At 42.3% G+C, this 16,500-nt stretch overlaps 1 protein-coding gene across 1 annotated transcript; it reads left to right on the forward strand.

Moving 5' to 3' along the window:
* Positions 1–41: 41 nt before the first annotated feature.
* On the forward strand, positions 42–14,475 carry txndc16 (thioredoxin domain containing 16). Its single transcript, XM_083938187.1, has 20 exons — positions 42–402; positions 661–839; positions 2,061–2,143; positions 2,254–2,327; positions 2,453–2,527; positions 3,315–3,436; positions 3,597–3,687; positions 3,911–4,070; positions 4,397–4,566; positions 4,770–4,830; positions 4,932–5,064; positions 5,175–5,321; positions 5,413–5,472; positions 5,632–5,827; positions 6,876–7,012; positions 8,491–8,575; positions 10,022–10,163; positions 10,966–11,153; positions 11,276–11,466; positions 13,757–14,475. Exons 2-20 carry the CDS (start codon positions 683–685, stop codon positions 13,993–13,995), a joined length of 2,511 nt encoding a protein of 836 aa, XP_083794313.1. The 5' UTR covers positions 42–402; positions 661–682; the 3' UTR covers positions 13,996–14,475.
* Positions 14,476–16,500: the final 2,025 nt, after the last annotated feature.

Consider the following 16,500-nt stretch of genomic DNA (forward strand, 5'->3'; position numbering starts at 1 on the left):
TTTGAGAAGTCTGGAGCGTCATTTTCTCCACATACATTTGTTAAATTTGCCTGAAAAAGACAACTCTGTAAACGCGCTTTCTTTAACGTCACACCCCCGCGGACACATGTTTATTTAAAATTCACACGTTTATGTCACAGACAACCATAAAAAGACACGGACGAGCGTCCATCAGTGGGCAGCTAACAAGCCAAGCTAACGCACCACTTAGCATCACTTACATTCCTAAACTAAAGCAAAAAAGCGGCATTTTTGGACTTTCTTTGGGCTTTTACACCCGTAAAATAAGCTCAGTCATAAGTCACAATGTCCTTTTCGTCTTTCACCACGGGTTCAACTGTGGTTTGTAGCGTTTGTGCCACTCGGAGAGACAAAGTTGAATTATAACGTCTACTATCTCAGGTAACACTCAGCCAGTTAGCATCTGTGTTATATGTCACAATTCAGGTCCATTTAGCGGACCAACCAACATGAGCCAAGTATATAGTTTATGTCATATTAAATAATAATAAATGTTCATATTTAACATGTTCCTTTGCTTGTTTGCCATGCCTTTCTACCAGACAGTTCTGCCCATTGTTCTTTTTCTGTGTATTCATCTATGCTGATAACACTTATGCATCTCCTAGTACCATAACAATGTTTGTTTTCCTCCCACAGAGCACCACAGAGCCTGTCCTCCATGATGTGGCTGTGCATGGCCGTTTTCCTGCTGTGGGTGAGGCCAGGAGGCTGCACAGAGAAGGCCAACACATCAGACCTACTGGAGTACACAGCTGCAGACTTCTATGAGAAACTGCATTCTGGGAAGATCATGTTTATCTATTTCCAGCATCAAGGTAGGTGGTTAATGCATCTGTTTTTGCTGTCACGTCAGCAAATCTCCAGACTTGTCAACGTGCAACACCTCAGAGGGCTGTTGCACGAAACCTAGATAAGGGACTAAGCCGGGATATTCCGGTTATCCTGGATTGCTTTATCCATGGTTGCACGAAAGCACACGCACATAAGTTACCATGGAGATTTTGTCTGTGCTAAAAGCCAGGCTTGATTAATCCTGCTGCTTTATCAGCTCAGTCAGCTGTCAAATCAAACATGTTTCATTATTATTCCATGATATTTTAGCCTGATTCAATGTTTATAAGCCATGGAAGTACCAGGGATACATTACTGCATAGGTACACAAGTACATTTACTCAAGTACTGTACTTAAGGACAATTTTGAGGTATTTGAGTAATTACATGTTATGATACTTTATACTTCTACTCCACTACATTTCAGAGGAAATATTGTACTTTTTACTTCATTACACTATATACTTATGGTAACTTTAGTTATTTTCCAGATTCAGATCATTAATACAAAATATTATCAACAAATGAAATACCATATATTGTTAAAGATTAAGCTACACAGCAGTATATAAAGTAAATGCAATTAGCCCACCTTTACCAGCTGCAAAATAAAGGGATATTTACATAGATCTATTCATAATTATAATATTCTGAATGGGCCACATGACTACTTTTAGTTTTTGTACTTCAAATCAATTTTAATACTGATACTTTTGTAATTTTACTCGGTTGCATGTTGAATGTAGGACTTTTAGTTTTGTATTTCCACACTGTGGTATCACTACTTAAGTAAAAGCTCTTGAGTACTTCTTCCACCACCGCATATATTAAAAGAGAGAGATAGATCTTGTGCATTCATTGTGGATACAAGTGTTTGCACTTAGCGTGTCTTTCCAGAGTAACATCCAATTTACCTATTAATTCATGAAAATGACGTGACACAAATGACAGGTGTATATTTTTGGACCCCTTGTGCTTTAAGTTAGTCCGATATTGCCCGTCACACCTTTTCCCCATCAATAATAGCGGGCGAATTTTCTCTTTCACTAATGACATGCTTCACTTCCGCATAAGCTTCCATTAGTTCTTGCGGTTTGGACGCGGAGAAGAACTCTGCACGCCTCGTTTCCGTGTCTTCGTGCAACAGCCCCCAGATCACGGTTCAATTCACAGGTTTAATATTTACACTATTTCCCTGTCTCCAGTCTCTCCAACCGTCTCGCTCTTCTTGGTGGAGCTGGAGAAGTCTGCGGACGCTCTGCAGGATTACGGAGTCCTGGTTGGCAAGGTAACCATAGTCCTCTCAGTGCCGTGTCCTCCACCTGTCACACAAGTTGAAATGAAAGCTCGAAGATGTGTTGACGGCTCTGTATCTTTTTTGTCCTTTCTGTTTTTTAGGTCGACTGCAATAAAGAGCGGGTTCACACGTACTGCACAGAAGAAAGGGCGTTGCACACAGCTTTTCTGTTCAGGTGGGTGGTGCGGAGTGCAGCAGCAGAGGGAGCCGTTGATTGTATTTGTCACAGGAGACACAGAAGACATTCAAACATCTTCTTTGACCTCTCTCTGACTCTCTGCCTGTGTTTTTTTCTGACAGGGGCGGTAAGGAGTTCTTGGGTTTTAATTTGGACACCGTGTTTGACGTCAACTCCATAGTCTCCGAAGTCCTGTTGTGAGTAAGCAGCACTCAATCAGTTATAATGCAACACAGTTGTTTGAAGCTTTATCAGTCAGTCCTTGTTTGTTTTTGTGGTTTAACAATATTTTTGTATTTTCTTCCAAAGATAGATATACACTAGTGGATTAAATGTTTTGGCAATTTATTGGTTGGTTGATATATTCGACTATTTGTTCATGTGAGTTGTTATATAAAGTCTTTTTTATTTGATATTACCCATGTTAGAGTTTTATAAATCACATGCAGACTCCAGAAGGTGAATGTGAATTAGCTTATATGCGCTACAATTCAGAACCATGTGAAGCTTTCACCATAATGTCCAATAAGGAAATTACTAGTCCTGCAACTAATTCTCATTATACATAATTAATTAACAGATTTAAAGGTCCCATATTGTAAAAAGTAAGATTTTAATGTGTTTTTCTATTAGAAAGCAGTTTGAGGTGCTTTAGAAATACTGTGAAAGTATCAAAATGCTCAATCTGCAACAGCCCATATTCAGACACACATATTCAGACACTCGTTTCTTTAAACGAGTTGTCAGGACTTCATGAGGTTGGGCTTTCACAACTATACTTTACATAGGTACAAAGTGCCGCTACAGTGCCGTTACAGTCATTCCCCTGCTGCAATGGCGCTGAGATTTCAGAAAGTATTAAAAGATGGACAAACACATTGTCTGTTTAATCTTTTCATGTTAAGAATACAGAATGATGTCAGATTCATCCTATAAGATGTACTTGGTGAAAACAGCTCTTGTCTCTCTGTCTTTCTCTCCCAGCGCCATTCTGCGTGAAGAGGTCAAATACGTCCACACAGACACCGACCTGCTGGCCATGGAGAAGGCCGCCAAGGGAAAGAAGGATATCGTGCTGGGTTACGTACGCAGTCTGGGAACACAAGGTATGGGGGGGGTAAAAAGAGAGGATGGATGTACAGAGGCAAAATGTCAGCGATGGAGATGATCTGGCTGATTTAATTAACTCATGCATCGTACTCTGAAAGGTGCCTTTAATGACTAACCTAATGAATTGTATTGTTTCTGCTGATTGTGTTACCGCAGAGCACAGATCGATGATGGAGACGGCGTATGTGTACGGGTCCAAATACCAGTTCATCCTCATAACTGGCGGCCCGGTTTTGAAGCAATTAGGGTAGGTTTTTTTTTCATATGACATGGCCTTTATAGTCTTGGGGGAGGGGAAGGATCCATGGTTACTTAGGTCAGGCTTATTTAAGCTTAATTATTAAACATGATTCCCTAAAATGAGGCCTGATGTACGGAAGTAAGCCTCATCTAACTGGTCTGTTAATTCTTTTGGGACAAACATCCGTCTCGTCTCATCCTCACTGAACTTCTCTCCGTCTGTCTCTCAGTGTGAATGAGTTGTCTCACCCGTCTCGAGTGTGGTTCCTCCACTGTAGAGCAAACAGTGGATCCGTGGGCCCTGCGACCTGCCCTTTAACCCGTATGAGGAAACCCCTGTCCACACTCAGCCTCCACTCCTTCCTGCAGCTCATGGAGGCTCCACTAGTGGTAAGTAGGGTGGAAATATAGAACCGCTGTGCACTGTACTCTTAAGCTATTTTTTAAAGTTTAGTTTGTAATCCACCTTTTTGTCATCATAAGCAATGTCATAATGTTAAAATCAAGCACCTCATCACTGATTGCATACATCTGCAGGTTATGACCAGTTGTTTGGATAATTTTTTACATGTCTTTGAATGAAAAAAACCTGCAAAAGTGTGGCACAAATATGTTTTTTTTCTTCTGTTTTTTTCTATCCTCGTGGTCGTTCGACTTTTACTAACAAAATACGTTTGTGTTTATTAATTTGCACATATGTGTCTCTCCACTGCCAGTCTGAAGTTTATGATGACCCCTCCTCGGTCCAGCCCTCTCAGTTCCCCTACCAGCAGATCCCCCAGGTCTTCCTGTTCTCCCGTCCCGCAACCAAGCACCAGGACCTGGACGCGGCCACCACTCTGGCCTGGAGGCTCCGTGGCCTAGCCCTGCTGGTGCTCGTACACAGGTAAGACTAACAGGTACATATATAAGCATGGATCTGAATATGAATTGTCTGTGGGGTTCTTTCTTTTTTTTTTGATTGTTTTTTAATAAACTGATTATGTTGCGAGGTAACTCCTCACACATGCTGTGTTTTTCCTGTGATTAAACACTTACACATTCTTCGTTATTCGTTATGTGTGTGTGTGTGTGTGTGTGTTTTTTCAGGCAGAGCCCTGCAGTAAAAACCCCAGATGAATATAATGCTGCTTACAGGCTGCCAGAGAAGGTATGACGGTCACATAGACACATACAAAATGAGATTACTTGTATTTCTTTCCTCTGTGTGTTTTACCTTTTTTTTGTGTTTGTCTATGTGTGCACTTTGAGAGTTTAGAGGTGAAGTATTTGACCTTACACAACCTAAACGAGGTGTTGGAGCTCTTCACAAATAAAGAGGACGAGGACGATGAAGAGGAGGACCAGGGGCTGGAGGAGGACGAGGAGGAGGATTCATATTTAGGTACGTGTCTGATGGTAAAAGGGAGAGAATAGGAGAGAGAATTGAAGGAGGGGGAAAGGAGAGCGTATCTGCGTGTTTATGTGTTTCTGTGTTTCTGTGTCTGGCTCCAGGCAAGTTGGACGATGAAATCGCGGCGTCTGTCTATGAAAACCGAGGCAACTCGCCAGACATGGACTCAATTACCCAACTAACCTCTGACGACTTCCACACCGCAGTCGCTCAAAGCAGCCTGACAGTGGTGCTCTTCTACGTCAAATGTAAGCCGCACTCTTGAGTCCAAATGAATGTGAATGGAAAGATGAAATACATGTGGATGGAAATAACGGTAGTTTGTGCTTTCACCACCAGGGGATGCTGTTTCAATGGCTTTTCTCAGCTCTTTCATAGAAGTTGCAGAGAGGCTTGCAGGTAAACAGGAGGACACAGCATGAACAGTCCTTATGGCAGGGGTTTTCTAGTCCAACACTGAGACAAAACCGACCCAACTGCCATTACACCACTATTTTTTGCTGCTGTATAAATGTTCTGAATGTCGAGTACGGCCCCCTTTTTAATAAATGCCTTCAGATTCCGAGGTCCTGACCGGCGCGGTCGATTGCGGAGAGTGGGGCGACCTCTGCGCTGCCCAGCCAGGCAGCTACCCCCCGATCCCGTTCCAACCAATCACGGCCTTCCCCACCGTCTTGCTGCTCCGCCCCCAGGAGTCGGCCCAGCGCTACAGAGGCATGCTGGGTAGCGAGGCGCTGCATCGCTTCATCGTACTGTGAGTTTTCGAAGAACAAATTTGTCTCTGAAAGGATTTAGAGATTAAAAATCATATGAAATTATAGTATAAATACATTCTCTTGAGTGCTCTTCAAATCCAAATTATTTGCGAGCAACATTAAAATAAGCGACATCAAACTGAATAGCGGCATCTGTGGTAAAGGAGGGAGAAAAAATCACCCTGATGATGTCATAGTGATGTCATCAGCTTGGCCCTGGACACCACAAACAAAAAAGTTCTAAACTAGGATGCAGATGTTGAAAGATATGGGCATCTACTAGACTGACTATCAGGTTGCATCATGGGAAATGTAGGAGCCAGTGGCTTTGACCCATTCTAGGAAAGTCAGCATATCTCAGCCTCTGCTACTTTTATTTTGACCGGGTTTTTTTTGTAATCTGTCTTTTCAGTCCCCCAGTTTTATTCAAATACAGGTCTGATGACCTATTTTTACATTTTAGGGATTAAAGTCACTATGAATTAACCAATTAAAAAGTGTGCCACAGTAAAGTACTTGATCATCAAACAACAACCAAAGTCGTGATACTGGTGCTTCAGTTAAGATGAAGGAGACAAAAGAAAGACAAACTAAATGAATGTGTTTGTCTCAGAGTCATTCCACCTGCACCAAAGATATCAACTGGTGCCTGAGCAGTGTTTTATAAAGAAAAGATTCAACGACAACAACAAAAAAACAGGATTGTATCAGAATGATGCAAAGAAAATAACAGGAAACACACTTGGATAGAAGCTTGGCCACGTCTAAACAGCAGGAGAATATAAATCCATGCTGGGGAGCTTTTACAAATGTATTTTCAGTTCTTAGGAATCATTGCTTATATTGATGGCCAGTCATGTTTTCACCCAGAGACTTTGATCCATGTTATTATTTCATCATGTCTGAACCGAGCGGTGTGTCCTTTAGCAGAATGAGATCAATCAGACCCAAAATGTAGCACCCATTCTCTTGGAATAGATATACTTCTGAGCCTTTAACACAGGCACAACAAGAACATACATGGTTGTTTGTCTCTTCTTCAACAAGGAGCCTCCCTGCTTCTGCTGTGCTGCTGTCCACCCAAGAGGAAGTGACATCATTCCTTCAGGAAGCACCTCACCCTGAGCTAGCGGACTACAAGCCCGACAGAGTACTGGGACTGTTTAAGACACAAGCACACTCAGGTAGGAGGCTGCGATCGTGCGTGTTGGTGTAACACGTGAATCGGTGACATTCTCTGAAAGATGGTGACGCCTCGATAGCTGAAATCAAAATTAGGACTTTATCATCATTTTAAGTTTACAGCTCAGATCAAAATAGGGTTTTCTTGTGGATGAAAGTAAGTTTTAAGAAGACACTTAAAAGAAGACACTGACGTTGAGGGCCTGATTGCGAAAGACCCTTGCCCGAGGATGGGAAATTACGCAAAACTTCTTACGGGATTAAAAGGTCTGAAATATAATCCAGGTCAGGAAGAGCCAAAAGAGAGAGTAATCAACAGGATCTTAAAATCATTCCTAAAACAAACAGAGCCAGTGTAAAGAGGCGAAGGGGTGATGTGAACCTCTTCTTTCTTGTTATAAGCCTCGCAGCTGAGTTCTGTTCAGTGAAATTAAGACAAGAGAAGAGGCTGCTGCAGTAATCAAAGCACAAAGACATAGAAGCCTGTACAAAAGTTTCTGCATCACTAAAAGCTTGTGTTTGAAATATTTCTAAAGTGAGTAAAAACTTGATTGGACCTGTTTGTGATTATTTGCTCATTAAATATATAAATCAAACAGGACACCAAAGGTCCTCCAGGAGCCTCCCGTCTCCTCGCTTCCTTGAGGGTGAGTTATTTCCCGGTCATGGAGGAGAGAGGACACGAGGAGGAAGCGTGAATTTAATGGAAAAATGTACCCCAAGATTTCTCACAACAGGCTTGTTGTGTTGTGATAGATGACCTGTAGAGGGCAGTATTTGTTTTGTTATGTTGCCTCGGGTACCAGTGAGACATTAAAGACAATCCAGAAAGTCCAGTTTGTATTACAGGTCTGTGAAGTCGAAGGCCTGTCAGGCACCGAAACACTGCACAGGGTTTCACGACAGCGGAAATCCAACTTTCGTGTCGAAGTAATACATCGAGAGTGCGTTCTTGCACGTATTTGACCGGCAACCAGGGGTGCCTTGCTGGAGATCCGTGAGTTGTGGTCGGACAAAATGAGCCAGATTAAATTTTTTCCCTTCTGTGTTGGATCCCTCACTATTCTGGCAGTAGGTTGCTGTTTGGGGGGTAACAGTAAAGTAAAACAAACCCTTTGTTTATGGTTGTGAAGGAACATGTCACAGTGCGACAGTGTGTCTCAGTGACGTGTGTTTGGAAATCAGTGGAGCTCACAGCGGAAGAAGATATATCAGACATTGGATAAGCACACAATACTTTGTTTACAGAAGGCCTTAACTTTTTTATAATAAGTCCCCTTATCCATGGGACTTGGGAGATGATTGAATGAAAGTATTTGAAGGATGTTAATGAACTAGACAGGCCAGGTCACTCAGTGAAAAAAAATAAATATTGCAGAAATATCTCTGCTTGTCTTTGAATGTCCCTTCAAACCACTGACCTGTCCACTGTGAGTAACATCATATGATGACGTAATGGTGATATTTCTCTTCTCGCTAGGTGTGCCACTGTTTAATGAAGCTGCAAAGGCACTGAGAGGAGCTGTGCTGAGTGGACTGCTGACAGATGTGCTGGCAGAGAAATGGTAACAGCAATGAACCCTTTAAATGTTTCATTTCATTTTATTTATTTGTGCAAAATAAACAAGATTAAAATAACCCATAAATGACACATGTACATACATAAGTTCACAGGTCGGACAAAAGAAACCCCATCAACAAAAACACGCTGTAGAAGAAAGATACAATGAGAATAAAGTGTTCTAAAGAATCTAAAAGAAGGAAGAAGAAAGTATTTTACTAATAGAAGACAATTTACAATCAGTCAGTACGTTAAAGCACTGTTGTATGCTTTTGACAGAAGTGATACAAGGTTAGTCATGACCGAAAGAACGAGGTCGTGGGTACAAGCGGCCGAAATGGGTTTTCTCAGGAGGGTGGCTGGAGTCTCCCTTAGAGAGAGGGTGAGAAGTTCAGCCATCCGTGAGGAACTCAGAGTAGAGCCGCTGCTCCTTTGCGTTGAAAGGAGCCAGTTGAGGTGGTTCAGGATCATCTAGTAAGGATGCCCCCTGGGCGCCTCCCTAGGGAGGTGTTCCAGGCACGTGCAGTTGGGACGCAAAACTGAAATCACTGTCTGTGGCCCCCAGCTACTCCTCTACAAAAGCATCATCCAACCTTTCCTCATGCACTGTTCCCCCTGCTTCTTCCCCCTGCTCACTGTCACCAGCAGAAACAAACTCACACACAGCAGCCAAGATATTCATCTATAAGGTTTTTTCTTGATAAGATGGGTCGATAAGTAATTTGCAATTTATTGGTCACGTATTATATGTGCTTTTTCCAATTTAGCTTTAAGAATTTCACATAGGAAACATGCTCAAGTGCATTCTTAGCCATGCTTTTAGGCTGGATATGATTTGTTAGAGATACGTTTTTCGGCTTGAAAATCATATAAGCGCTCTTTTTTACATTAAGAGTTAACTTATTGCATTTGAACCGGTTATCTAACCCATCTAGAACACTGTTCGTGCGAGCTATTAACTTCTGTTCATCTTTATCAGTAATGAAAATGTAATCCGCCTATAAAATAAGAAGAGCTTCCTTTAAAATGCAAATCATTTATGTGTATATAAGGAATAAAAGAGGTCCTAGTATGGAACCTTGTGGAACGCCACACTGTAAATGGCTATAAGTTGAGTTAGCACCATTCCAAACTACATATTGTTTCCTGTTAAAACCTATCAAGTACCAGGCACTCCATGAGCCTGAGGCTTAGTTACAATTAATGACTTGACTAATATATTAGTCAAAATTGTAATTTACTTGAGTAGAATTCACTCAGGAAGCCTAAGCAACTGATCAATGATGGTTAAAATCCACTCAGGTATCAAAAAGAAAAGAAAATCAGTTAATGTTTGAACACATCTTGTAGAGTAAGATAATCCTGCATCATTAAATAGTTTATAAAATGATCTACATGTATGACCTACAATGTCTGAAATGGTTATTTAAGTTGTATGTTTGCTGTGCAGGGCGGCGGAGTACACCGCGGACCTTCCTGTAGTGTTGGCGTTTCCATCATGGAGGACACACACTCATCCCGCCATACTGCCTGTATCCACCTCTGCCGAAGAGCTGCTCTCCCACATAAACACTGCACTGCTGCATCCACTGGTAAATCAAACTATATGCTCATTCGTCTTCCTGTGTTCTAAAGACATGCTCTCATTGGGAAATACTAAACAAATGTCTGATTAACAGTTGAGACGGGACCACAAGTTTAATGTCAACATGAAATGAAATAGCCGTCAATAAAGACTTCCAAGAACGTAACTTCTTGGAAGTCTTTAGAAAACCAAGATGGAATCGTTCATAGTATGTCACAGATAACAAGCTCCATATGTGGAGTTTGGACGCGCTTTCCTCACATGCTTTCCTCATATGCTTTCCCCAATACATCCAAGGATACAGTCATGTGTTTACATTTATTTAAACAATGTGGAAAGGGCGACCTTTGATGCAGATGTTGCTAAAGAAAAGGAATTCTTCTCTCCTGTCTGGGGCTTGCACTGATGAATTTAGCTCCAGATCAGTTTCTGGTGCTGTGAACGTAAAATGCTGATATATAATCTCCAGGGTTGGAGGTTTAAATCCTACTCCTTTCATTTTATTATAAGGCATTTTGGATGAAAAGTCCAAAGAAGAATCAAATATTCCGTTAGGTGGTGCTGTTGTTGTAGTTTTTACCAAGACTGAAACACAGTTTTGCTAAAACACACTAAGTCCATCCAGGTCAGAAACTCTCAAGCCTCACAAGCAGGTTGCAGTAAACAGCTAAAAGTAATTTTGCTGATTTTGAATGTGCCATAGCTAAACCTTTATTTCATGTCATAATCGTTATAATCCAAAGCATTTATTTCCATCTGTCTTGCAGAGAGAACAAACAGTAAATTTGACCCTTTTTTTTAATCTCCAGCCTGAGCTGACGGTGGAGAACCTGCCGTCCTTCCTCTCACTAGGTAAAGCCCTCCTCCTCCTCTTCGTGGGCGAGGAAGAGGACGAGATCGGGCGGAGGCAGAACCAGGCGCTGGTGGAGGAGATGAAAGGAGTGGTAGAGTTGGGAGGGGGAAGGATGGAGCGATACCTGGCCTGCTGGATCCACCTGTACGTACATCAATCAGTGTTATCGATCAGTCCTTCAGTCGTTCATCAAAATCAAAAAACACCCCTTTTTTATGTCATATTTCTTTTATATTAATAGATGTTTTTGTTGGTGTGTGTTCCAGTGGCCGCACTCCAGCTGGTATGTCTGTCCTGGGGTCATACCTGGGCTCTTTGCCCCCCCTCCCTGCTCTGATCCTCACCCATTTGCCCTCTGGGGATGAAATCTATCAGTACCCCCCCAACACACCCATAGTGGCCTCGTCTGTCCTGCAGTGGCTGCAGAGAACCGAGGAAGGGACGGAGTCAGCAGCAGGTAGGAGTTAAGTTAAAGATTAAAAGGTAAAGGGAAATAAATAGGAAAGATTAAACTGGCTTTCAAAACCAACTTTACAGGAATAAAACGATCGCCTCTGAGTCCAAAGTTAACACTGAAATCAACCCTAACCAATGGAGATTTACTTACCGGACTAACCAGGCACTCAAAAGCCCAAAGCCGTACGCAACAAAAGGACCTGAACTCTCTTGTAATGACCGCACATGTTCAAACAAAGATGTCATAAATCAAGCAAAATACTTAAAGTGCAAGTACACAGAATGTTGCAAATTCAAATCCAGCAAGACAGGAAAAAAACATGTTGAATGATCATCACCTCAGCCCTTTTTCCTTTTCACTCTAATAGCTCTCTATAATTGCTATAACTTGGCTTGTTCCCTTTAAGCGCCTACTGTCGAAAAGCAGTCTGCATCTGGATGCGTTTTAATGAATAATCCAATCACGCTCTCACATTTGCATCTGGTATTTTATGCGCTCTGGCTGTATGTATTCTGTCTGCTCACTGTGAACAAATTAGAACTGCGCCGCACAAAGTTACAACGCCAGCTAATGAGTGAGCAGGCAGCAATAGAAGCAGACGTGTGCAGTTTGGATTTACAGTAGGTCTGTTTTGCAGCAAATAGGTCGTCATTTCTCCAGCGGCAATGATGCTCCTCTCTACTTTCCAGAGATGGTTCCACACTGCGCGGTCACATTTCCCCACCAAGATCACAATATCTGCTGTGTACATGAGATATACAGGTATCATTGCAATACTTATCAAATGTATACTTCCATGTCTATCGTCTTATATCTCCTCTGTTGAGGCACACATATGATGCCACATGCTCCAAAGGGCAGGATGGAGCTTGTGGCTTTTGTGTCTGAGGAATGTTAAAGGTATGCGCAAGAGGCTTTGAGCTGAGCAGCTACACGTGTAATGAACGCTAAAGGGACTTTAAAGTAAAACAGCGATGATTGTTAAGGCGTTAAACTGTCTGAAGCCATTAACCTTTTGACCTTTAAACTCTGTAGTCTGGGGGCCAAGATAAGACGGGGGGTGTCGCTGCGACTCGTCTTCGTCAATCTTAACGGCACATTCCATCCATTCTCCGCGCAGAAGGCACAGACCTGCAACCTTTTTAGAGCGTGGCTCCAAGCCTTCGTTTCTACCTCCTTGGGCGATGTGTCTATGCAAGGCAGTTTCCAAAACTCCAAAACAAAAACTTGTACACCATGTGTGAGTTGTCTTTCCAAAACGAATTAGCCTAATCTGGGTTCTTAAAGTGACAGTTCACCCCCAAATTAAAAACTCACATTTGTTTCTCTTACCTGTAGTGCCATTTATCCATCCAGATTGATGGCAGCCGCAACCTCCACCAGCAGTTTCTCATCCCAGGGCCCATTTTCGTAAAGCATGCTAAGTCCAAAACCTGACTCGAACGAGCAGAACAAATCATACGGGGCTGAATCCATTAAGGTCAATTCAAGCTCAAGCAATCAGAAAGATTCGAGACGTGTTCAAGTAGTCAAGACGATTGCTTGTGCACGCTGCTCTTGCAGTTATGTTCACAGCCACAGAGCAGCGCTTATGAGCCGTTTCCATTCGAAAACACATTTATAATACATACATCTTATATGGCTGACTGGACGGCTACATCTTATTTTATTTAATTACATCAGTCCACAGTTGGTGATTTTTTAGAGGACAGAGGCACAGGCGTAAGGATTTATGTACTAGATTTTTGTTGATTTATTTAGCTCTTTACGTAGCTATTATCATTCTTTTGGGGTGATTTAGACATTTGATATCGCCTACTATAACATATGGTATATAGGAAATGTCTTATGATTATGATTTATCATTGTAGCATTTATTTATTCGGTCAATAAAATCAAATAATGTGGCAGCACGGCGGAAAGTCAATTGTAAAATTTGTGTTTTCCTGACCCAGCTCGGTTTTAGAGGAACTCTGGTTAAGCAATAGCAAAAGTTAGTGACAGTAAGCCTGCCCTGCCTGGTCTTGGTTAGTTTGCCAGCATAAGTTACCATAGTAACTGAGCTTGAACTATGTTGAAATGGAAGAGGATCAACTGAAAATGAGTCAACGGAAATAACTTATTTGTAGCTCGCTTCATGGAACAGGCCTCTGGAAGTTTCACTCCACGTTGAACATTATCAACACAAAATGAGTGCGGTCCAAAGAGCGTTTGTGTTGCTTTAGATTAGAGGCCAGTATCAGATTTCACATTGTAATTATAGATCTCTGTCTTGGTTTCGTCTCTGTAGGGACGTTGGGAGGGGATAGCTGGCCTCCTGCGGTTGAGTTCTATGACTTCCTGAAAGTGATGGACACGCAGGAATCTGACGGCGCCATGCAGCCAACTTCCGAAGAGGAAGAGGAAGAGGAGATGGACGAAGAAGGGGAAGAGATGCCGAACATGGAAGATGACGTGGTGTTAGAAGAAGAGACGGATTCCTCGTCCAGCTCTACGGCTCCTGACAGTAACCCTCACTCTGAACTGTAACAGATCAAACTGGGAGGAAAATGACATTTATGTTTATTTATTCTTCACTTTTTTCCCTTTTTTACCAATATTTGTACGCCTTATTTATCATAGGATTATTGTATACGTAACTGGGATCAATTCGTTTTATTGCAAGAAAATATTTAGCAAGAAGACACATAATGGGACATATTATTAGGGGTGAGAGCGACCAAGAGACACTGTGGACTTTGGAGTTGGAGTCAGTTTTAATATGACATCACACATATTCTATAGGTGTTCCCTCAGGGGTGTTTGCAGAAATGTTGTTTAATCTCCAGGCTTCTTACTGCGACGGTTTACTGGTGAACTCCTTTTTCATGGATGTGCCCCCCCGTGGGTCACTCCTGTAAAACGCCTTTATTTTCCCCTCGGCTCAGCTCAACTGGGAAAGCAAACCACAGCAAACCCGAGGGAGGTGGTTTAGCGCCGATCCGGTTGCTGTTTCTCAAAATAAACTCTTTGAAAAAGTTCCACGCAAATATTCTGCACTGCTTTTTGAATTAACAAAGGTACATTTTCAGTGCCATTAAGCCTTGCCAGCATCCTAATCAGTGCTACGATCACAACAGCTCTCGCTCCGTTACCTTTTCTGCAGATATGCCACGGTTTAACTGTTACCACATCTGCCTTCCCTCTTATGAAATAACACCATGCGTGGAAATTGCAGTGACTTTAGGTGAAGGATATTCAAGTCCTGGAAGTGACTTCTGACGTTAGTGTTCCCATCATTCCACCTCCTGCCCCGTAATGACAGTGGCATCATTGGACGGCTGCGTAATTAAGTAAGTGAAAATTACTGACAGAAAGCAGCAGACGTCAAATAATATTCCTGTCTTGGAGTGGATTTCTCCCTCATGAAGTCAGTGTTTAGTTTGCTTTGCGTTGTTCAAGTCGATCAGTGTCTAAGCTGCAGTGAGCAGGGCAGAAAAACACGATTAAAAGCCAAGGTAAAGCAACAGATGGCTGCATTTTACCGTACAGTATCTGTTTAGGTTTTTCCAGCGGAGCCGGTGATTAGAACGGGATTAAATCCTGAGATGCAGCCTCAGTTATCCTGTCTGGAAAAAACATTTGTCAGATTTCTGGGCTCAGAGACCTTATCTAATCTCAACTCACGTGTCGGCTGTAATGTGTTTGAGGGAAAGTGAAATAACTGCTGTCACTGACTTTTAACGGTTAGCTTTCCAGCTGTCGGCAGCTGAGGGGAAAAGAGCAACTGTGTGGCACGAATCTATGGAGCTGCATTTCCAGACATTTACATCAATCTAGCAAATAGCATTCAATTGGTGTGCGTGCTTTTTATTGCAATAATACTATAATCAATAATGCTATGTAAAGTGAAGAATTATCAAACCACAAGCTTTGCATCGATGGACTCCTGACTCATCTCATCTCATCTTCAGCCTCTTATCCGGGGTCAGGTCGCGGGGGCAGCAGCTTTAGCAGGGGACCCCAAACTTCCCTTTCCCGGGCCACATTAACCAGCTCTAACTGGGGGATCCCGAGGCGTTCCCAGGCCAGTGTGGAGATCTAATCTCTCCACCTGGTCCTGGGTCTTCCCCGAGGCCTCCTCCTAGCTGGATGTGCCTGGAACACCTCCCTAGGGAGGCGCCCAGGGTTCATCCTTACTAGATGATCCTGAACCACCTCAACTGGCTCCTTTCAACGCAAAGGAGCAGCGGCTCTACTCCGAGTTCCTCACGGATGGCTGAACTTCTCACCCTTGGACTCCTGACTTTCATAGATAATTCTGCCGTACAGTACTCTTCTCTTTGATTGATGTTGACTTGTAGCGTCTTTTTAGAGAATATTAACTGGACATTACTTATAACATTATTATTTTTTAACCAAAAAAATCCCCTCGTCCTGCAGCCTTCTGAAGTCATAGTCCCAAGTCATTTTTCTTTGTCAGGTCAAATTGAGTCCCTAGTTTAGGCAAGTCAAGTGAATTCACTGATGTGCAGTACACGGCCTTTATAAAGAGAAAGCCTTCCAAAAAGCATTTTCACCACAGAAGAAGAGCCGTCGGTAAACACCGCGAACTGGAAACAAGGTTGATTATGAATCTTTCTGCTATGAATTTTTACCCATGGAGTTTTTATAAATGGTTAACTTTCCTCAAGCCTTCAAAAGGGATTTAAAAATCTGTGACGTAATAGATGAATACCAATACCCACTGAATATGCGCAGTACTAGTGAATAGCCGTCCTCCTGGGATCTGGTATCCAGGTCATTCATTGGTGTCTGGAACTATTATTTTCTGGTCCCAGTCATTATCTGTCCTGGGTTACACAAATGATGTTTGCGGAATTAAATGACCACGTTAAGAGTTTGACGGTTTATTGTAAGATTGTTTTGTAAACGGCTCTGGGAAAAGCCTAATGAGAATGGATGCATTTCATGTCGCCTATGTGACGTCACGTATTCACCCTTTCCCTCCACTTCTCAACTCGTGCACAAGAGTTGAACAAATGTAAAAGATGT

The sequence above is a fragment of the Echiichthys vipera genome, assembly GCF_963691815.1.
Source record: "Echiichthys vipera genome assembly, chromosome: 23".
NCBI classification, from domain to species: Eukaryota; Metazoa; Chordata; class Actinopteri; order Perciformes; family Trachinidae; genus Echiichthys; species Echiichthys vipera.